Source organism: Gouania willdenowi, chromosome 16 (genome assembly GCF_900634775.1).
Source record: "Gouania willdenowi chromosome 16, fGouWil2.1, whole genome shotgun sequence".
In the NCBI taxonomy this organism is placed as follows: Eukaryota; Metazoa; Chordata; class Actinopteri; order Blenniiformes; family Gobiesocidae; genus Gouania; species Gouania willdenowi.
Genome location: NC_041059.1, coordinates 10,063,431 through 10,087,033, shown reverse-complemented (window position 1 = coordinate 10,087,033; position 23,603 = coordinate 10,063,431). Strand labels below are relative to the sequence as shown.

The 23,603-nt window shown below is 39.3% G+C and overlaps 1 protein-coding gene across 16 annotated transcripts in view; it reads left to right on the top strand.

The window, feature by feature from the left end:
• The first annotated feature begins 359 nt into the window (after positions 1-359).
• Positions 360-23,603, top strand: part of cspg5a (chondroitin sulfate proteoglycan 5a) — a 52,212-nt gene continuing 28,968 nt past the window's right edge. For 9 of the 16 annotated variants that reach the window (XM_028470504.1, XM_028470500.1, XM_028470497.1 and 6 more), the window contains exons 1-2: positions 361-815; positions 20,291-21,236. In XM_028470504.1, the coding sequence (XP_028326305.1) occupies positions 728-815; positions 20,291-21,236 (1,034 nt within the window). In that variant the 5' untranslated portion in view covers positions 361-727. Of the gene's footprint in view, positions 816-20,290; positions 21,237-23,603 lie in introns of all 16 variants that reach the window. The other 7 variants (XM_028470511.1, XM_028470509.1, XM_028470510.1 and 4 more) reach the window with 2 other exon arrangements.

The window sequence follows — 23,603 nt, the reverse complement described above, 5'->3', positions numbered from 1 at the left end:
TTTCCTCATAAGTATGACGTTCTATCTCATAATTATGACTTTCTTTCTCATAATTATGACTTTCCTTGGTGTATTTTTTTTTTTTTTTTTTTAATTTTCAGTTATTTTTTCATCATCTAAAGTTTTGCTCTTTTTTGATTGAAAAGTTTTTGATCGAATAATAAAAACACTAATCTACCTCCTTATCGCTGCAACCCCTGATACGTTCTTCATAAAACCGTCGTGACTTGTTTTTAAATGAGGGGATAAAGTGAAGAAATGAGTTTAGGGAAAAGAAAGGATAAAGTGAGGTGGGGGGAGGGTCTGGGTGGGTAACACTGGGGGGAGGAGGAAGGGGCTGGGGTCAACAGGCAAACCCCCTTGTTTCCTCCTCATCCTCTGCAGATGAAGAGGGAGCAAAAGCGTTACACAGTGAACCGAACCGAGCCAGTGTCCGAGTCTGCGCCCTCCCCTCCCCTCCAGCTCCAGAGCAGCAGCAGCAGCAGCAGCATTAGCACCCCCTCCACCCACCACCGTCTCTGCGTTGCGTGGGTAATGGATCGGTGAGCAGAGCAACACAGCGGCTATGGAGGGAGAGGCTGGAGTCTGAATCACCATCCAAGCCCCGCAGCCGGATTACTCTGCAGCACCGCCCGGTGAACTCTCTCTCATCACCCGTGTTTTCACACCGAGGATTGGCCGCTTTTCTCTCTCCCTCCTAACGTCTGTCCATCTGACACCGTCCGGGATGCAGAGGCAGGAGGTCCAACGCACGGGATGCTGGAGACTCACGCTGCTGGCGTGTGTCCTGGCTGCGCACTGGATCTCAGTCCACGGTAGGAACCTGGAACCCTGTCCCCGTGTAGTGCTCCTTATTCAGCATCTGGGGGTACCTTTACTCACCCCCACAGGGAAAACAGAAAGGAGGTCAGTGAGGCTCTGATTGTGGGTTAGGAGGTTCACCTAAAAACACTCTCACATGCACATAATGACGTTTTCAGTGATGATAAAAGACATTTTACCATTTTTATTTATATCAAAACCAATTAAGTGACAAATTACACATATTTATATGTATATAATAAATAAATATTGCAAAATTAAGATAATACTATGAAACACCATGGTATGTTCATTTGCACTTTATTCATCCCTGCACTGAAAAACGTAAAAAAAAAAAAAAACGTTTGTGTAAACCAAGCATTGTGGTTTTAATTTACTATATTTGATGCATTAAAGTAACATCATGCTAACGTCCATTTGCACTTTAAACAATTATTCATCCCTGCACTAAAAAACATAAACACAATTTATCATTGAGCTAAATAGTTTTCCAGGATTGTGAAGAACAATTGTGTAAACCACGCATTGTTTTAATTTACTACATTTGATGCATTAAAGTAACAGATTTTTTTCTTTCTTTCTTCTCATTATTGCCTTACAATTGAATGAGATGGAGTTTTTCTTTTTTTCAGGCTTATGCTGCAGAACAATAGAATATAAAGATGATGCATACAAATCATCAAAAGGATTTGTGATTTTTTTTTAAAAGCTCAATGCAGACTGAACTATAGGGTATTACATGCAATGGACATGGTTGAATTTTAGAAATACAGACACAGACAGATGAAGAAAAATCAGGTCACTGACTTAACAATTGCAAATATGCAACCACCTATTAAAAGTCAGTGAATGTGTGTTATCGGAGGAATTTCAGTTGATGTGTGACAGCATCCATCCAGTGTCAATGTAAACCACATCGCCAGAGGCGTACTTACACTGCTGCCACACAAAGGCGAGGATTAGGTCCTGGAGCTGCTGATGAATAATTCATGGGGGGATGTGAAGGGACATTCTGATACACAGACAGGCAAAGGAGGGCTGAAAAAAAAAAAAAAAGCAGGGTAAACCTAAATGAGACGGAAAGGTTTTTTTTTTTGTCTCCATCTCTTTGTCTGAGATTGCTAGTAGACGATGTAACTGCCAGGCCTGTATGCAGCGAGCTACGTTATAGTCGAATATAATCTGCCTGATTCACTTCTTAACAATGGTTTTGTAAAGTGAAGTAGCTGCATATTGTTTGTGTGTGTGTGTGTTTGTGCTTTTTTTGCCCGTTATCGCCAAACCTTTGTTTCAAATGTTGATCCACCTGATTCAGTTTGGTCACTTCAGTGAAATCAGAGTCCATCTCTTCTCTCAGCCATGTGACTCCCTCACAGCCAATCAACGGAAAGATCGAAGTGTCAGTTTCACTATTTGGAGCGAACAAGCCATTAATATTTAATTTTTCCAACAGTCAATGGATGACTCTCCAACGCTCTCACACAGGAGTCTTTTTATGACTTGTATTCAAATTGAATACATGAGAGAAAAAAACTATCCCAGAATCTACTTGTGAACATTAATGGAAACTGATCAGTTCCGTTGATGCCGGAGTCCGTTTTACTTGGGAAATGTTTTAAACGTAATCACGTCAAACACACACAGAGGTTCTTTATCTTTACTCCCTTCCCAAAATGTCGTAAGGGCATGTTACATAATGAAAAAATGGCTGCTGCTGCTTCTTCTTCTCAGCAAAAACAGCCAAAATGTTACTTTTTCAGAAGAATGGAGTAATATCACCCAGCCAGGAATGCCCAGCATGGCCTTTACCTGGATCCATGACCAAACCTCACACCCTTAAGTTAAATCCACCCTTGTTTCTGGTCTTCTTTCACTGCACAATTTATGCACGTGTTCCTTATTTCAGTAGAATTGTGACAGCACCTGACAGGAGCATTCAATACAACATATATGCATTTTTATCTAATCTTTACTGTTGAAACTTTAAACTGAGTCTCCGTGCGGCATTTTGTTAAAATGTATAAAATGCTCCAGGTTTAGCCATCATTTAACTTCTTAGTCCTTTGAGGCGTTCTAATCAGTTCAGCTCATATTCACCAGAAATGATTACCATTTATTTGCTCAAATGCAACACAGCCTTTTAATATAGATATGTTAATATATTTTAAAAGGTCATTTTATGGTTTTTGTTGAAGATGTTAAACATTAAACAAAGCTTTAATACGGCCTAAAATAAAATAAATAGGGATAAATCTTTCAGTTTTAAAATTAGGGCTGGGCGATTGAGTATATATAAAAATTACAATATTGCCTATATTGAGATATATATATATATACTGTATAGTACATAGGGTTGTGCACAGAGAACAGGTTCCTAACATCCAGTTTCGGAACTGTTAGAAAGATGCTTGAATTTCGATTTTTTTTTTTTGGTTCCTAAATGCCTGCACTAGTTTGTATTACTCCGCTCTGCTTGTTCTGTTTGTTTACGCAGGGTTTGTATCAAGGTGCGTTCACACCAAACGCAACTGCAGTCACTTTAATCGCCCGCAATGAGTCGCTTGAACATAGTGACGCTTTTTGGTCACACTCTCTTCATCCCTCCAGTGACGTGGTGACCAAGGAACAGTGTGTGTGTGTGTGTGTGTGTGTGTGTGCGTGGAGCCGAGTGACAGGGGAGAGAGAGGATTGATCACTTCTTCTCCGGCCGTATGTTTACAGCACTTATCATAGACAGCTCCGCTTTTACCGTTTAAATGATCAATTTCCGGAGTTACTAAAGGATGAGTTCACCCAGAATGTAGGCCTGTGAATACTGTGACCTGTTGACCTGCACAACAAAGAATCGGAATCGAGAATTGTTTATAACAGGAATCGAAATTGAGAATCAAAATCGTTCAAATCCAAATGATGCCCAACCTAAATCTATATACAGTATATACAGTTTGATCGAATTTGCTGAGTGCGTCCTATCCCAGACCTTCCTCTAAACAAGCCATACTACAAACCTCACTCACACATGCTATCCCTTATAGGAGAAATAGCAAAATGTGGCACATATTGTTCAACTGTTTGTTAATAAATGTGTGGCATTTTGCATCAGCAAATTTAACCCAGAATTGTCTTTCTGGTAAGACTTTGAGAAAAAATATTGGGATATGAATTTTGGTCCATATCGCCCAGCTCTACTTTAAATGTAATACTTGTTCAGATACAGATTAATTCTGGTCATTATGATAATTATTATGGGCCTCAATTCATTCCTCAAGGAATGTCTCTTTGCAACTGTAGAGGTTCAGTAGCTGTTCAAACTCAGCAGAATTTACAAGAATTGGTTGTCAGATAATATTCAGACAAAATGAACCTCGCACTGACCGTCCTCCTCTTCCTTTTACGCTCATATCTTTGCTTTGTTGATGAAGTGTGGAGGCAGCATGCTCCACATCTGTGAAGGATGCCCACACCACCAAGGCCACATAGCCTGAATACCATCACTCATTTTTAGTCTTTGTCCTCATGCACCCCCCCCTCCTTCCTGTGTATAGTGTTTAATACTGGTGATACATCTCCGCCGTCTCTCTCCTCCCTTCCCCTCCCCCACACATGGTTAAGTTGGTAGTGGATGATCCACCTCTTCATTCTCTCCCTCTGTCTTCCTTCCTCTGGCCTGCTGACACATATCTAAACTCTGGCTGATTATCTTTGCCGTGCAGCGAGTTAATCTTTGAGCCAAATCCTCCCACTGTGACCCCTCTAACCCAATTCAGTCTAATTTTGTTGCTGACGTATTAAAACATCTTAAAATGTGTGCAAAACTCACTCTTTATTACTCTAGTTAGTGATGAAGAACACCTTTAGCCTCCCATCCCACTACATCATCCTTCTCTGCAGTCGCCATGGAAACCACACACATCCCGTCGACACTGGATGACAGAGCGCCTCGCTGCCATAATGTGTACACTCTTTGAAATTCATTAAACTCAAAATGTTGGGTGGATTTTTTTGGCTGATTTCTCTGATTCTCAAGGCTCTCTGCCCACTGGCATCTCTTGGTGTGTGTGCGTGCGTGTGTGTGCAGTCTGTCATTACTAGTTATAATTGTTGATGACATCATTGTTTTGTACTTGTCTATTTCATTTTTTCATGTAGAGACTTGAAATTTCCTTAATTATGTTTGAGAGTTGCCCCAATTCCCAATGTTTTTGTTTCATTGGCTTTTTTTAACCTCCTGAAATCATGCCATACATGTTTAATACAGTTAATCAAGTTAGCTATTGTTATCAATTTCAAAGAAATGCCCACGCTGAAATCACGCAAGATTTTGCGCAATTTTTGACATTTCCTAAAGTAGCTACACAATAGGTCGTCCGTTTTACTCTATCAAAGTAAATGTGTGATATTGTCCAAAAATATATAAAATTTAGTAAGTGTCCCATAGCTATTTTTGTAAACTTCGTCATATTGCGTCATATTTTGTTGGAGAGTTAACAATTCCACTACCCAGTAAAAAATAAAGTGTAAATGCGTGATAATGTCCCAAAACTTACTGTACATGGAATAGGGAATATTCTGTTCAACACTATAATAATAATAACACTATTTCCTTTTCCATTTCAGGAAGTGGATCTGTATTTTTTGGTATTTGTTTTCTGCGATCACAGAAAATTCCTGCATTTTACTGTTGACATGATTTGAATCCAATCAAATATTTTAAAATGCTATTTGGAGTTATTTTCTGAACATTATATTAGGATTTTTACCTTTTTTGGGTCAGTGGTGCACGTTTGAACTTATTTTGACATCTTGTCTGGTAATGTCACTAAAAACTAAATGTTAAGTGTGTTCCGGTTCTATTATTTTTTACTAGTTTTGATTAATCTCATTGTTTTACTTGACTTGAATTTTCCATCTTAAAGATACTTTGACACATAGTTTCCTTCACACCGTAGCCTGACAGGATGGATTCACTGACTGTAACATGAGCCTAAAAAGTGTCTCTAAGGGTCATAGATTTACAGTAAATGTGTGTAACTGCCTCTGTGTGTGTTATGACTGGGATGGATTACAGTATTATGTACCCTGGGATGACTTCATCAACCCTGCATTGGAGCAGATGATGGACAGACAACACTTTAAAGCCTCTTAAACTCGTAAATGTTCATTATGTTTGGTTTTGAAAGTGTTTTCCCCGTGCATGCATATCTCAGGTAGTGAATTAAAGTAGTTTTGAATCAACTCATGTTCTGGGTTAATTCCGCAGCAGTAGCACAATGGGATCAGTGTTAGCGATTATGTGTGGCATGCGATATGTAGATCTGATTGTTTGGAAACTTTGTGATCCAAATCTCATTTGTGCTATTGTCACCTGGAGCTGCATGCAGGCCAAACATCAGCAGCAGGTTTCGTAGTACGGGATTACCTGACCAGCTTTAAGTTTCAGCGTACGGCGTAGTTCTTGTTCAGTGTTGTTGATCCTGTTCAGTCTGCAGCCATGGTTTCTTGTTTTCAGCTGAGAGAAGAGACACCTGGTGTGGTCCTTTGCTGCTGTGTCCTTCTTTTTCCTTGTATAATCAGACTCTAAATGGTTTTGTTATATCACAGTACAACAGGACTTACCGGCATAATAATCTAAAAAAAAGACATGGTTAAAGGCCTTTAAATCACTTTTCTTACTTCCTGGTGAATTTATTTAAAAATTCAGCATAACGGTGAGCATTGTTCTAAATTTGGGGCTGACCCTTTCAGTGTCTGTATAATTTGAAAGCTCTCTCTCATGAAATGAGTTTTTAATCTAAATTTAATGTTAAAACGTTTCTTAAAAAAAAAACCCAAACATCTGTAATTCTTTTCTGTTTCGGGGCATGTCAGGTTCAGTAAAGCTGCGATTCTCACTTAGTTAAAGCAGACACGATGAGTTTGTAAACCCACAGATGCCTGCAGATCACTTTACAGGCTGTTCTTCATCAAGCTCAATCACTGATGCTGGTTTCCCTTTTTCCATTCTTCACTCTGTATTTCACTAACTCATTTCTACACATCTATACACAACTATTTCATTTAAGGCAAATACATGATCACATGGTTCAAGGGGTTCGATTGAGCTTCTGTTCATCCATGTCACTCATTCCTTCTCATTTCAGATACATGTTTTCATCCAGCTAGACCTACTGTTTTTGGAGCAAATCAGTTTTTCTCATTGATAGCTTAATGACGCTGATTATCTCCTCACGATGGGTGCTTTTTAGTAGGATGGCATGTATCAGGCGGGAAGCAAACTTGTTATCCTTTCATTTAAAGTGTTAAAGAAAGAAAAATAAGCAAGTAAAAGCATTGAATGGGGCCACATGTGGCGCCTAAACCTCTGGGGCTTGGAGTAATTCCTGTGGACAGTGTTCACTGGTCAGCGTCTGTCAATGTGGTAAGGAAGCGTTCAACATGGAACTGAATCATGGGCAGCAAAACTGTGGCTGAAATTGTTCTATAATTACCTCCGCCAAAGAATACATTTATTTTATTTGTTTGTCTGTTAGGAGGATTAGGTCCAAAGTGCCAACAATTTTTTTGACAACATTCTTACCAAATAATTTTGGAGGGGATCCAGATTAATATACTGATTCTGGATCAGTTTAAAAACTCTGTTATTGGCGAAATTTCTAAAATTCCTATCTCGGTTTGTAATTGACCGATCTTTATTAAATTTTCCTCAGTTTTGTCAGGTTGGTTCCTCACAGAGTTTCATCCAACTCAGAATTGGTTATGCATTTCAATGCAAATTTCCAACAAAATGGGGGTGTCCATTCATTTGGACCTACTGTAATGTCAGAACAGTCAGAGTTCTTATGCTCAGCCTTGGCCACAACAAAAGCTAATCATGAGCATCAGGTTAAGATCACTGAGCAATAAAAAAGGTGGCCTGTTTGGATAAATCTTCAGTCGTTTTATTATGTAGATAGATGAACACATTGTACATTTTGAAGGCCTATGTCCTGTTGGGGAACCATAGGTTCTGTAGCCAGGCACCACACAGCAATAATATTTTGAGGAACACAACAACAATTTTGAAATGTTGACCCCAAATTTCTTGGATCTGAATCTGGAACAAATGTTAAACAAACCAATCTAAACCACGGAGGTAAACTTAAAGAATTGAAACCATAAATGTAAATAATGTGTGTAATAAATGTTACTAATGTCTTGGTGCCAGAGACCACAGCACAATTTCAGAGGTTTATTCAAGTCCAGACTTTGCTGTTTCATGTTTTTTTTGGAATAAGGCAACACAGATAATACACAATAAAGGGCGGATGGTTACATTTTAATGGTAAAGATGTAAGTATTTATGATTTTCAGTTGTTGTGTGGAATAGCTCCATGAAGTATTAACCATTGTGTTCTGGCACTTTTAAGCCTCACAATCTTTTGGGCAGAACAGTGAATAATGTGGCCTCCAAAAGTCTGTGAATAACCTGAAAGGATAGATTTGGTCTGGATCATCTACTGTATTTAAATTACAGACAATTAAAATTCATGGGTATCTTAATTGAGCTATACAGTGCAGAAATAACATATGCTTGACAATGGTTCCATGGAGACTTTACATTTCTCATCAAGACAGATGGTGGCTCGACGTTCGTCTCTGTCATGTGTCCAGATGTTGGTGTCTGAGCTCTGACTCAGAGGTGTGACAGGTTGTCTTTGTGCTTGTCCTTTGCTGCCTGCTTTTGACATCGTTTTAATTGCAGAAGGTGCCTGTCTCTAAGACAAAGATACAGTATTTGTGCTTCTTGATAGAGCTTTAATCAGGCTAAAAAAAGCCTGACAGTACAACCCGAACTCTTTAAGCCCCAACCCATTTCAGCCTGACAGCCCAAATCTGCCCCCATGCATGTAGAATGATCCGAGGCGAGTTTCTTTAATAACTCAGCTTTATTTACTAACCACTCATTTGCATACAACTATAAACATGACAAATGTACTTTGTTGAACGCTTGCATTTGGTTTTTGTGTGTAACTTACAGTAGATGTAATGATTTATGTTGGGCATATGAGCTTTTTTGCTTCTGCCTGTTTCAGTGTTGCTGTTTATTAATATATTTAGATTTATGTTTGGGGATTTTGATAGACTGAAACAAATATACTAAAACTGAAACAAGCAGCTTTATGTGACGCTACACAGGATGTACTGGTTTTCTTCTGCTGTAAATGATGTGTAACACTGCCGTAACACACAGTTCAGAAAGTGTGGAGTGAAAGAATGCCATTAATAAAACCAATGCACTTTTATTATTATTGAGACCTGCCCTCTATGCGACAGCACACAGCTCCACAACGAGTCAGCATTCATCTTTCTCGCACTAATCGAAACACATCACCTGACCCTTCATTTACCAAGCAGCTTCAGAACTCAACCCAAGCCTGTGGTATCAAGATCGAAATTAAGACCAAACTCGCTTTCGGGCAAAGATTTAAAACTCTACTTCTTAGTGAAGCTGAGTTTGCATTACATCACTGTAGTTTCATGAAAGGGTGCACGTGTGTGAAAACAACAGCAAAGCCTTTGATTTTAAACCTAGGCCAACACCTACCATCTAATGTCATGTAAGCTTTAGTACAGCTGCTTTTCTGTGTGTGTGTGTGTGTGTGTGTGTGAGATGGAGCACGTCCTTGATGAGGCAAGTCATTGAGTTCATACTCAAGCTGGAGCGCCCCCCTCCCCTCTTGTAGAGATGTGAGCGCTGCCTCATCCACCTGAGATGGGTGTAATAGCTGTCAGCCCATCACTCTCCTCTGCAAACCACTCATCCATACACAAACATACACTGGTTTTCCATTACTGTGTGACCACTGGTAGGTGAAGTGAATTCATCATCTTGACTTCATTGCACCAGTTGGCTTTAGTTAGTTAGTTAGTTTGGCAATGAACATGTCTTCAAATTTGAACTCATTCAGTGCCAGTTTTTGAGCATTTTGACTGATTTTTAAAAACCCACGGAACATTTTGTACTATGACAATCTGGAAGATTAAAGTATCTAATTTGATCTCATAGCTTGTTTCGTTATTCTGTAATCCACAGTTGAATAGAGGGAAGTTTCACACAAATCGCCAGTTTGTGACAAAAAGCTGAGAAAAATGTCTTTTTCTGAAAAAATTCATTAGTGAAGCATTTTTTTTTTTGCTTTAGGGACACCTCAACATTGGTTTTCTTCTATAAAACTACAAAAACAATGCTGAGACCGGGCTTTTGATGGCAATATTATTATTTTTTTGTTATCTGGGTCAGAGTTGAATGAATTTCTTACTGTATTTTGGCCGTCCTCCAAGTCTCCCCCCCGTCATTCTCCACACACGCAACTTTCTCCTCCTCCCGGACATGCTGAGTCTAGTCCACTCAGTTCCACACATGCTCTGGTTGAGTGTGCGCTGCTCTGAGCTGGTGGGATCTTCAGCATCAACTCACGTAGCGCCATTTTCTGTCTCGTAAACTCCTTTCCTCTCCCTCTGAGCTCTGCCCATCACGGGTGATGGCTCATCCAAACGTGTGCTGCTGCCACCTACACGTCGCCTATTATTTTGCCAAAATAAATTCCCAAATTCAATGAATTCATGAATAACATTGGTCACAAAAATCAATGAATTTTGAAATTAAGATCCTGGAATGCAACTTATTGCTTGGATATTTAAGTGACTCAAACACATGTGTAATAATGATCAACCAGTTAGAAAAAAAAAAAAAAAAAATCATACATATATATATATATATATATATATATATATATATATATATATATATATAGGTCATATATTGCCCCCTCCTCTAACCTACTGTGTGTATTTAGTTAGGTCATAACTAATAAAATAGCCACTTCCAATGTGGAGCAAAATTTAAAAATTTTACTACCCAAGTTGAAGTAGACTTCACCTACTTTACCTCTTTTCTTAGTGGTATTAATTCAATTTTTCTTAACAGATTCAGATTTTACAGCATCAGAATAAACACATTTATAGTCACTGAAACTGAATTTGCACTTTACTTTTAGCTGACTGGCCATTCCAAATCAGGTCAGAGAGCAGGAGAAAAACAGGCCGTCAAAGTAAAAATGCATCACTGCACACACATGCAAACACGCGCCCGTCACATCAACGTCGAGCTGCAGAGGCCCTGGGAGCTGAGAAAGTCGATGCTCACATGCAGGTTAGCGACATATAATGTAGTGCCATCGTACCTGCGGATTGTCAAAGAGAAACATATTCTTATTCATGCTGTAGGTGACAGCTTGTGGTTTGTGTCGTTCATATTTTGCAGCGCCACAATCATTCCAATGAGGCTTATGCCGTTTCCATGGTAACACATCCTTCTCCATCCCGCCACCTGTGGAGTCAGACATGAGATGGTTGGTGCTGTGGACAGAAGGAAAATGAAAAAGGATGGAGAGGATGACTGCAAGCCAAAAAAAAAGAGAAAAATCAAAAACAGAAAGTGGGTTTTAATGGTGCCACTCATCTTGAAGTGTGTGCAAACACGGTAAAAATATCTACAACCGATGAACAGGAATGGCTGAGAGGAAGACCACGCAAGTGTATCTGCTCGATTCACACACAATAATTTACATTATCTAATAATGATTTTAACACCTACTGCTTGTTAGATTGCAGTGATGCACAGGATCTAAATGTGTTTTTCTTTAGACCAAATTTTAAAATCAAGAAGTGAATTTATGCCAAACATTTTCCACGGCTACTAAGCCAATATCAAACTAATGCAAACTTATTTGAAAACAATCTATATTCAGATGAAATCAGACAGATTTAAATGTTTTCATCACCAGTGTTTGGAATAACGGTGTTTGTTTTTCAGTAACGGGGTAATCTAACTAATTACTTTTTACGCCGTTACAACGCCATTATCGTTACTGAACGTTAAATGTGGTGCGTTACATGCATTGATTAAATAAACTGCTATTCGAAAGCATCCCTGGCTTCTTAATCAATGTAGTGAGGAGGTGGGTTAAAAACAAGGTGAGCGATTATGATTGGCTAAGGCGACGTGCCAGCACACGCGACACACACACACAGAGCAGATTGGATGAAGCAGCAGAGATGGCGAGCATGGAGCAGTCTGATGAAAAGTTGTCATTTTTAAGGTGACGATGCAAACACTACTTTAAATTAATTGTGGTCAAAGGCAAGAACGTGTATATGAAGTGTTCATTATATCCAGACTTTGTCGACATCCGTTGTAAGCAACTCAAATTAATGAAGCACCTCACGATACACGCATCTAAAAAATCTCAATTCATTGACATATAGCAACTTTTTTTTTTTTTTAACAGTAACGCAAAAAGTTACTTTCCTTGGTAATGAGTTACTTTTATTATAGAGTAATTCAGTTGCTAATGCAGTTACTTTTTGGAACAAGTAGTGAGTAACTATAACTAATTACTTTTTTAAAGTAACGTTCCCAACACTGTTCATCATACCTTTACATCTCAAAAGAACATTCAGTCGTGTTACAATTTAGAGGTGAGGCACGATTTCATTCAAAACACAACATTGAAGATACAGGGAGTGCTTTTATTCTGCATTACTACAGAAGTTTGTTCAAACTGGGCCGTGAAAGTTTGATTTTAAGTTGTATTGTTGGACCAGAGGCTGGACTACTGCTTGTTAGGTTTATTCTAAGGTTTGTCACTTTCAACTGAACTGAAAAACTGCTTGTGTAGTGTTTCTAAAGTAAAATAGTTAAGTGTAGTCCATCACCACTTGATAAGCCACCCCAGTTAAGGCTATGCATTGTTGCTACAGGAGTCTGTAAGCTTTTGTTTGTTTATTGACCACATTTCAAACTTTCCCTGCCTACCACCCCCCATGTCTAGGCCACTCACCGAATTGGCAGGCGGGCCCAAGCTGTCATAACCAATCAGGGTCCTCTTTACAATCTGTCACAGCCAATATGAGTTCCCCGGGTCTGTGGGTGGTTTAGTAGCTTCCCCTCTCCAAAATGATCGGGGTTAAACAAAAGGCAAAGCATGAGGGTCGGCAGCTCGCCAGCATGGAGGCCCTGAGGCGCCATCACCCCTAAACAATCAGTGACACACACACACACACACACACACACCCACCTTCTCCTTGCCAGCCGACAAAGACTTGTCTGTTTTGTCTCATGTCAAGACCCCAAGTCTTAAACCCTAAATTGAACCTTCCAGGCTCGACGTCACCACAATATCCTACACTGGCTACACTGGGCATGGTCTGATACTAGTTATGCTCAGCTCATTGATTAGAACAACAGATAAATGATGTAAAAAAAAATCATACCATTACCAGCATGACGGTTGTCTAAATTATCTCCGCCAAGTGCGAAGCGCAGAGCAGTAAGGTTATGTTTTACCCTCTGTTTATCTGTCTGTCTGTCTTAGTCTGTCAGTTAGCAAGATTACTTGAAAAGTTATGAACGGATTTGGATGAAATTTTTAGGAAAATTGATAAATAAATGGGACAAGGAACAGGTGATTGAATTTTGGTGATGTTCTGGCTACCAATAGAATATATATATATACTGTATATATATATATATTGTATATCCCATTCATTTTCCCATCCACACTGTGGAACTTCTTGTTGATGATGTTATAGGTTCTCTCAGAACATTGCTGTTCCAATTAGAAAAACAAGAACAAAAATATAACTGGCCCTCACAGATCATGATTTGTAATAAGGTTACAATATTTTAATAACCATTTGACAATTAATATCATTGTTATTTCAAATGCTAATGGTATGTTTTGATTATCATTGAATCTAATAGTGTATATGAAATCAGTGTAGGACTACAACATAGGGTGGAAATCACAATATGGGTGGAAATGAGCTGCTTGGCGGAGGTCTGCGCTCATCATGTCCTTTTTTAGGAAATAATGGTTTCTATTGGTGCAATGGAGATCCAATACAGTCAAATAAGCATATCATGCAAAACAAAATATTACACCACCAGCTGAATATCAATCAGGTCTTCCTGATTAATCAGCGTAACGAGGCATCAAAAGAGATTCTTCACTAAATTTGGAGATCATCTGTCTCTCAGTCAAGTTTCATTTGACCTCATATTTGTGCATGCTAATGTGTGACAACAGACAGGTTTGTGTATTTGACCTTTTATTAATAAATACCTGCAAAGATCATGAAGAGAGGATTTTTGGATCTTGTAGAGATTCTATGCAGCATGAAATTGTGATCTCAAACTGACAATAAACTAATGATCTTTGTTTTTTCTCACAACAATATTACATCATAATGGCAAAATGGTATTAGTTAGATTTATGATTAAAATATGGTTTCTAAAAATCTATGTCCTGCAAAAAAGTCAAAGGGTGGTGGTGTAATTGATCTGCAAAGTTAGTTTTGTCTTCAACAAAATAGTTTTCTGATATCACAATAGTAAGTTTTAGCCAGTATTCAGAGTTTGAACCACTGTACACTAATTTAATGCAAATCACTGTCATACAAAAATCTTCACATGGATTAGTTAAGTTAAATCTTGTAAAATATATTTTCCAGCGTTTCACTAGTCAAAACAGTCTACTTAAATCTCTCCAATATTTCCTTGCATGATATTTTGTTCTACATATTGTTTATGACTTCCAAACACTTTTTTTCAAGCGTCTGTGGGATTAAAATCAATCCATGCAAGACCACCTTGCAACTTACAGGACTTAAAATATCACCTGCTGCTAAATACCGATCAGATTTCTGGTCTAATCTTATGTGTTAGAATAATTGATGAGAATTAATTTACTTTAGACGTAAATGTCCGACTGGCCTCCATGAGTACTTGCTAGAATGAACACCAGCAAATAGAAAAATCATGTCTAAATCACCACCTGTCTGTGGTTGTCTGTGATTTAAGGCAGCTTAGAGTAAGGTAATAAACTCTATGATAGAGTTTTTAGTCTTTTTCTGACAGGTTGACACTATGAGCTTCAAAGTTCAAGAGTCTTTCACAGACTAAAAAGTATCCACCCATCCCCTCTTTGTCACTCGTTCTGACTCTTCTTGTGTTTTCTGTCAGTCACTGTCTCTCCTCGTCACCGCTGCCATTATCTTTGGCAGCACCACTCTATCACAACTTTGTTTTCAGACTGTGTGGTTCGTATTCATCAGACTGTGTGGCAGCAGGAGTTTGTTATATTTAAACCTGACTTATTTACAGTGTGCACCACGCTGGACCAGGGGACAGTAAAGCTGCCCCTATTGAAAAAGCACTAGGTCTGATCATGATGAGAACTTTTCTAGGTGATGTATTAAAAGTATGAAAGTAGGTATGATTGCGTTAGTATGTTAGCTCTGTAACTGACTGATCTGCTCGATATGTCCAGTATATTTACCCAGGCTGTCATCTACTGATAAACCCTAGCTCACAGTGACTGAGTGAAGTTAGTATCATAGATAATGCAATGGATGGTTCTGTCTGACAGAAGCCTGATTCTTAATAGGACTAGATGTTACAAATCCATAAATATTCAGCACGACAATTGGGGTACTCTTGGGTGGGGTGAAAATTTAGTCACCCTACAACGCATCGTCAGTTGTGTGCCCTGGCATCATTGGGTGTTTCGGCCGCTTAACACAATACACCCTCTGCCGAAGTTGGCCCACCACAGGCTGATCAAACCTGGATGTGTGTCGCATGGTGGCACCCAGCGATCATAATCCATCATCACCTCTTGCCATCATTTACCAGCCCATGTTGCATCCCTACGTTTCAGCCACAGCCAGTGACTGCTCTGTTCTGCTACAGTGGCAAGTTCTTTTATTGCCTTCCGTTGGGCATGTCCTACTTCCTTCAGTAGCCTAGTGGTGGAACTAGCTACAAAACCTCTACATCCCACCTCCACAGGAGGTAGGATGTAGAGGTAGAGGTGAAGTAAGTCAGGACAGGTTGCTAGTCCTAAGAGCAAACCCATGTTTTCTTTCCCATCTTGTCCTACCTCTAGGATGGAGGAGATCTCAAACAGTTTGTGAGAGAAAATTAGAATTGAAGGTGAAAACATACAAATAATGGTCATTCTATGTTTTAACTGTTAGCTGTATGGGTCCCAATACCCACACTACGCCCTACAGACTTCCACAAAGGGAACACTTGGTTTAAATGCATTTCGGATGTAAAGTGTGTAAGGGAAGTGTCCTGAAAGGGTAGAAATCAGACAGTAACATCGTTCACTTGAGTCAGGACGTCATCAATTGTGATGGCAAAATGGCCGTCTGTGCTGGCAATGTATTTTAATACATTATTTATTACAGAAATGAAATAACTGATATCTTACTTACACTTGAAAGTTGCCGTTTTTGCTGCCAACAGGGTTTATTGTGAGTTTGTCCACCATAGATTTAAAAAAAAAAAATTGGAATGTCCCAAGATTTCCTTTATCAAAGTCCGCTTGCATGCACGGCGCATAGTGGGCAGAGCTAAAGTACACTCCGTACGACTGGGACACCCTACGCACTCGCACCTTTCACCAGGAGCGCGCAACTGAGGGGCACAAGTGTGGGTATTGGGACTCCTAAAATAATGACATCTTGTGGATAGGTGGCAGAAATGAGTTTCCTACACAGCATAGCCTGGGATTAAACCTCAAACACTGGTGTACTCCTGGTGATGATGATCTTGGGCATCACTCACTCTGGAGTCCATTGTCACAGAGAAGGTCTGGGTGCAGCCTAGGAAATGTTGGGGTTATTTTATCTCCTAGCTAGACTAGAGACCCTTATGGCTTTCCCTGGAAGAGCTGCTGGAAGTGGCTGGGAAGAGGAAAAACAAAAGGATGCTGTTTGTTGCAATGTAAAAACTGCAATTGCTACACAAGTTGTTGCACAAGTTTGACATGAATTACTGTAATGAAAGTTTATTGAGCATTGTTGAAACTAGTTCTTTTTTCATAAAATGTATACATCAAAGTACAATTTTTCAATTTCTGCCATGTTCCGTCTTGTAGATAAGAAGAACCCAAGCAACTGAAAGGCTGTTGCACCATTTTCAGATGTTGCTGGCTGTGTGTTGGCAATGCCTGCAGTCATCAGTATTGGCTATCAATGAATGAGTGTATTGCATTAGTGTGTGAGTGCATGCACGTGTGTGTATATGTGCATGTGTGTGGTTGATGAAAAGCACAGAAATGAATCAAATCAATGTGAGCCGATCCGTTCAAGTGTGTTTGTGGAATGAAGTCATCACGCGTAGATTGTAGATTATTATACTGTATTTATGTCAGTGTTCTTTTGTAAATTTGAGAAAACCTTGTGGTTGTGGTCGTTTGCTCTTCCTCGGTTAATGTGTTTCATAGCAGTGGATTGTGGGACGGCAGAAGGGATTACCCCCACACTGACCTTGATGCTACTGTCAATAAACCAAATGACAAGAACCCTGCGGCTGAAGTGACAAACTCACTTAAAGCGAGAATGTTTTGTGTTACACAAATGCACACGGGGCATCAACAGGTGACCATTTTGACCACCTTCTATGACTGTCGCTAAAGAAATAAAACTTTCACCTTCAACAATAGATCAATACATCATTTTTTTGCCTTATTTGCTGGTTATTTCCTGCTTTAGGCGTCTTTTCCTGACCTGAGAGCAATCACCAGTAGAATAGAATAGAATATCCTTTTATTGTCCTTGTACAGGGTACAATGAAATTTGAGTACAACTCCAAGGTGCCAGTGAGAGAAGAAAATAAATATAAAAACACAGCAAAAACAATAAAAAATGTAAATATGAAAAGCAAAACAATTTCTTGCTTCAGCTCTAATGTAGAGAAATGTTAGTTTGTGTCATTTTGGTGATGGACATGATAAAAAAAAAACATAAAGTTTTGGCTGTAAATAGAAACTTTGCAAAGCATTAAGGAGATTTTACAGATTATACAATCCCAGCAACTGGAGACGTGGGTTTGTGTCCCTTTGCATTGATTCCCGCTGACATCCTGACATATGCCATTTGGAGAAGGCTGTTAATCTAAGCTCCTTACAGGACTGAGAGTTCAAGCATTCATGCACTGTAGTGCTGGGATACAGCCCCAAACTTTGGTGACATAGATGTTTGTGAGACTGAAGATGGAATGTGATCTGAACCTTTTCCTTGAGTACAGACGATAAATATACTCGTGGTCCAACTTGCTTTTATCGTTTTATTATTAGGCAGAACTTTTCTGCTCATAAATATGTTATGAGGAGGCACTTTTCAACTGCCAGAGAGCTTTAAAAATCGGTCCGTCTGCTCTGATGCTTCCAAAAGTTTTCTAAATAAATGTTTACACTGTTTACATTTAAAGGTGTTCAAATTTGTCCTTGTTGGTTACACATGTTGTTCTCTGCCTGTTGATTTGATTTAGCTAACGTTCAGTTACCCTGGCCGGATATTTGTTGCTATTGGTGCAAAGCTGAGAATGTAAAGTGCTCTGACACCACAAAGGTCAGAAATGTGATATAAAAGTGAAACCCATTTACGGTATCATTCTTAGATGTACCAGTGTAAAGCTATGACTTCAAAATAATTCCAGCTATTCCTAAAATAGATAGTTAATCACATCACAAATAGATACTGATTCTTAGGTTTGTCTTGGCCTGTAGAAATCCAAAATTCTGTGTTGTGGCCAAGCAATGCCTGGAGGAAAACATCATTTACGATTGTAAGAGTCTGTAATAGTTGAGGTATTTCCTTATTACTACTACAGTGTGTTTGTGTGACTGACATTCAGTTAATTATTTGAGATGGAGGGTTGGTTTCCATGACGAAGGAAGACACAGTTGGCAGTCTAAACATGTCAGGAGATCAGATTTCCTATATACAGTATATTTCTACACATTTCATACTTGTTAGGTTATGTACATATTTGTCGGAGTTAAATTGTTCTGTACATAATCTTTTTCTAGTTAGTCTTTGTAAATCCTTTTTGTCATTTTAGTTTTACTGTACCCTTGTTTATTTACTACTGTAACTCTGTAAATGTCCTTATTGTGGGAAGAATATAGGATTGTCTTATCTTAAATAACATGTTTTAATGAGATACATGTTTTAAGCTTCGAGGCCAACACAAAAATGATCAATTATGCTAGGTAACGTATGACCAGTTGCACTTTGAAAGTTAATATTCTCTGTTTATATATACCCTCTGCTTCTGGGTCTGTCGGGGCAGGGAATTGGGGACGTCTCCCCTCCTCTCTTTTTGTAGCTCTGTTTTTGGTTTTACATGATTATTTTACACTGATATCATCCAATACCAATATCAACATTGGTATTGGTGTTATTAATATTTTGAATTGGTCCGCACATCTCGGGTTGTTGGAGATGTCTTGTTGTGTGCTTGCAGAGATCACCTCTTCATTGTGCAGGGCACCCCCAAATCCTCTTCTCTAGCCAAATAATCTGTAATCCCAGTTCCTCACCATTCAAGTACATTAGTGAATTACTGATTTAATCCATAGAAGAGGGTGAACGTAAAGCAGCTTTTTGCTTGAACCAATGATCTGCTCCTGGGAAGAAGTAATGGAGCAGGGGATGAAATTACAGGCTATCGTCTCTCGTTTTAATTTGTTTTGCCTGCCTGACTTTGTGAGTCCACTTTGTTGCTCAAGTAGAGCCGAAGGACATTAGTGTGTGAAGTCATTGTGTGATGGAAGTCCGCCGAGGCTGGAATCAGTTTGAAAACTGTAAAGTTGACCATTATTGTGTGGGTGTGTGCTTGCTTGTGTGTTTTAAAGGCAAAGAAACATTAGCAGATGTTACTCCAACCATTTCGTGTTTTTTGCTGTCTTGCTGTGGTTTTTATATAACATTTCCATTTGGAACTGCAGTAATCTCATGTAGGCATCACAGTGGAACGTTGGCTTTCTGAGAGAAGTTGGACTGTTCATCTTAAATCTAGATGTGCTTCCTTCCTCTATCATCAAAACGTCAAAATTGGCAGAGTTTAAATAGTGATTATAATTTAAAACTTATGTTGTTGTTGTTTGTGCCGGATCTCCATTTCTTTTTGCAGCTTGATGTAATTTTACATCTTTTATACAGATGCAGGTTACAGAGAATATGATGATATTAATTTCATATATTTTTTTTAGGTTAAGGATTAATTTATACCAGTGTTTCTCAAATGGGGTTACACGATGGTACTACAGGGGGTCCTTGGAGAGAAAGTGGAAAATTAACAAATGAAAGCATTAAAAATATGGATTTTACGTTGTTTATTTGAAGTTAAAAATGATTATCATAATACAATATAAATACAATGGATGAATCAGAATGGGACCGAAAATGATAAAAACTGCAAGCTGTTTTGTTCCACTTATTTACAAAATTCGATTTTTTAAAATGTGTGTTATCACTCATTCTTTCTATCACTCTGCTCTATAGTGGTTTGAGCCAAAAAAGTTTTAGAATCGCTGATTTATATTAACTGACTTTTGTCTTTATTTGACAGGAAATGTTGGGACCAACGGCACTGAGCAGGACAACACTGCCAACATCACATCTTTGCCTCATGAGGAAGAACTACCAGCCAAGACTAACGCGGCCATTGCGACCGTAACCAACCCGATCAGCACTGTGACCCCGAGGGCGGGTCGTGTTCCCCGTGCTGGCGAGGATGAGGAGCAGAGCAGTGGCATGTTTGGAGAAACCGTGGTAGTTCCTGCAGTGGAGGAGGTTGGTGCTGCAGCCCCGCCTCAGCTAAGCCTCGACTCAGCTGAGACGGAGCATCTGTTGCCAAGCAACCCACTCCAGGATGTGACGGAAGGAGAGGAGGAAGATGTTAAAGAGGAGGAGCGTCTGCCAAACACAGATCCACCTTGGATCCACGCCAAGGACACAGCTGTGTTTGACCTGGACCGACTGTTTACCACCACCACCACCACCACTCAGGCCCCGGCTCCAACCAACCCGTCCACCTCTGACGTTCTCCATGTTGACTTCTTTGACCCCGCCTCCCGAGGTCGCAATCTGGACCTGGCCCCACCCTCTCCTTCCTCACAGGCTCATGAGCTGCAAGGTGGAGATGCCACTTCCTGGGCAATGCCCGAAAACTACGATTACCTCACACCTTACGAGGACCGCGCGTCCCCCACGGCTGATGAGTACACTTACAGTACCACCACCGATGCTTACGAGACCGATGAAGACCTGCGACTTGCTGCGGGTGTGCCTGCTCGATCCCGGCCCCGGGTCCCACTTCCTGGCTCCTTTGTCCCGGGGATTGGAGCCCCGATGCCAAAGGTCCCATTGGCAGGCCCTGCAGTGCTCCTGCCTAACGGATGCCGTGTGGGGGAGCAGATGATTAACGGAAGCTGTCGCTCGCCCTGCGACCTTCAGCCGAACTACTGCTACAATGGAGGACAGTGTTTTGTGCTGGACAGCAATATCTTCTGCAGGTAGGATGAGACAATCACAGTGATACAACCATTGACTCATGTAATGATATGTTGTTGCAGCACCTAACGGAACAATCAATAATATGCAGAAATGCAGAAAACAAGGTTCTTTCACTACATAATTTATCAAACAGCATTAACCAAACAAAATTACAGAGGTCGCAATGGTTACTCTTAAAAACTATTTATTTGTACCTAAAATACGTCCTTTTTTCATAGTTGGAGTGAAATAGTTACTGACCCCAGCTAGAACAAGTGAAATTGCACGATTTAATTATTTATTCATTTCATGCACAGATCATATTGAAGAACAAAATCACAAATAATGTCCAAAGTAAACAGTAATTATCTTGGAAAGCCAAGGGCCAGTTAACATTTTAATGCTCAATATAATTTGAGGAACTTTACTTCATTGTTGGGTTTTGCTTACCATCAGTCACGCATGTGGAAAAGATCATTGGAAAAAAAAAACAGAAAAGTAAGAACATTTATTTGAAATAAAGCTTTCTTATGCCAGACTTGGTGATTAGCGTCCTGGACTCGAGCTAACTGCAGACACAGCAAAATGAAAGATGTAAATTCTAAACACATTTACCTGTTAACTGTCTGCAACCACACTGACTGACTACCGTAATGATTTCTCTCTATTACTAAATCCTATAAGCCTGCTGTGGTAATAAATCAAGGTGGAGGTCAAAAGTCAGACGGATTACCGGTTTTAGTGGTCTCAGTAGATATATCTTAATATTCGTTATTTAGCGGATAAATAAAACTGAGCGTAAACGGAGATCAAACTTCCTGGTCTGTGAGCTTCACTGGAGTTCAGCCCATTAGCATGACAGACTATAGTACGTGATATTGTAGACTCATGTTGACAATGATAATATAAAATCAATTGTATACCCGCAAAGCAATCCATATGCCACATGCCTGTCCCATAAATCATGTCTGGATATATTTTCTCAAAATGGTGATAGTACTGTAATATAATACATTTTTACATTTTTTCATCATTTAAGTGCTACCAGAAAAACAAAGTTACTGGTGCAAAACGCCATACAGACACTTTTAGTAACGGCCAGCTGCACCGGAAGCCTGTGTGAGTGAGTTCTGGACGGATCTCACAGTCTGGTCTACAGAACGCAGTTTAACACGCTCTTCATTTTGTACCTTATGTTACTGTTGTAGAGATACATTGTGTTAGAAGTTTAAATAAGAATTAGTATTAAGTATTGTATTAAGCATTATTTGCAGATTGCACTTTTCTGTACATCGAGCACAAACAGAAACACACTGGCTATCTGCGTCCTTCAGCGTGTTGTCTCTGCAAAATTTGTAAGTGAGTGAGGGCGGGGCATGGCGGGGCGGGGCGGGGCAGGGCGGGAGCAGTTTGCTTTGAGAAAGACGGGTATGCAGGAGGATGGACATAGTAACCTATTAAAACTAATGCAAGCTATAAAATAAAGCTATATCAGTATAAAGGATATTGTCATATTCTATATCATGTATGAGAAAATCTTGGTATACAGTATATCACTTAGCCCTACTTCCTTTTTATTGCACCCTTAACTGTGCACTGTGTAGTGCCAGATCTCAGTTGAAGTTAAAGATAGATTGAAGCTTAGCTCTTTTAATATTTTCTCTCTTTAATCTTATTTGACAAAGACAAACTTAAGGCTTTGCACAGGGAAATTGTGGTAAATATAGGCAATTACTAGAATTAAAGGAGAAAAAACAAGCTGGAACTTAATTTAAAAAGATATATTTATGTCTTAAATATATAATTGGATTTTGTACAGATTTATTTGCAAACATGAAATGAATGAAATCAGTTTATAAAAGCGATATGTCTCTTTCAAGGACAGCTGCACACATTAACATGCTAATATATGGTCAGAGGTGATGCGAGCCGATGGGGATGTGATATATAAGCAACATACTTAGCCACTGAAACATTGTAAACATGACTAATATACTATTTCAGTCAGAAGTTTGTTTGTGAAGAATGTTTTGGAAAACATTCAAGTCAACAAGTTCAGATTTCTATTCTGCAATATATCAACCCTTATCTCAGCAGCTAGAATCAGATCAGTAATAATAATAACAATAATAATAATAATACATTTTATTTGTAATGCACTTTATATTTGATTCCAAATCTCAAAGATCAGTGGATTAAAGTATGTGAGTGTGAAGGAAATGTGGAACACACACACACACAAACACACTGATGCTGATCCAGAGATTTGGGCCAGAGTTTGTCTTCCAGTCATCGGATCGCAATGATCAACCTCCTGAGAACGTGGCACATGTAGACTGCACACTCACTGAGAGATGTTTGACTTCTGGGCGCATGCCTAATGTGGG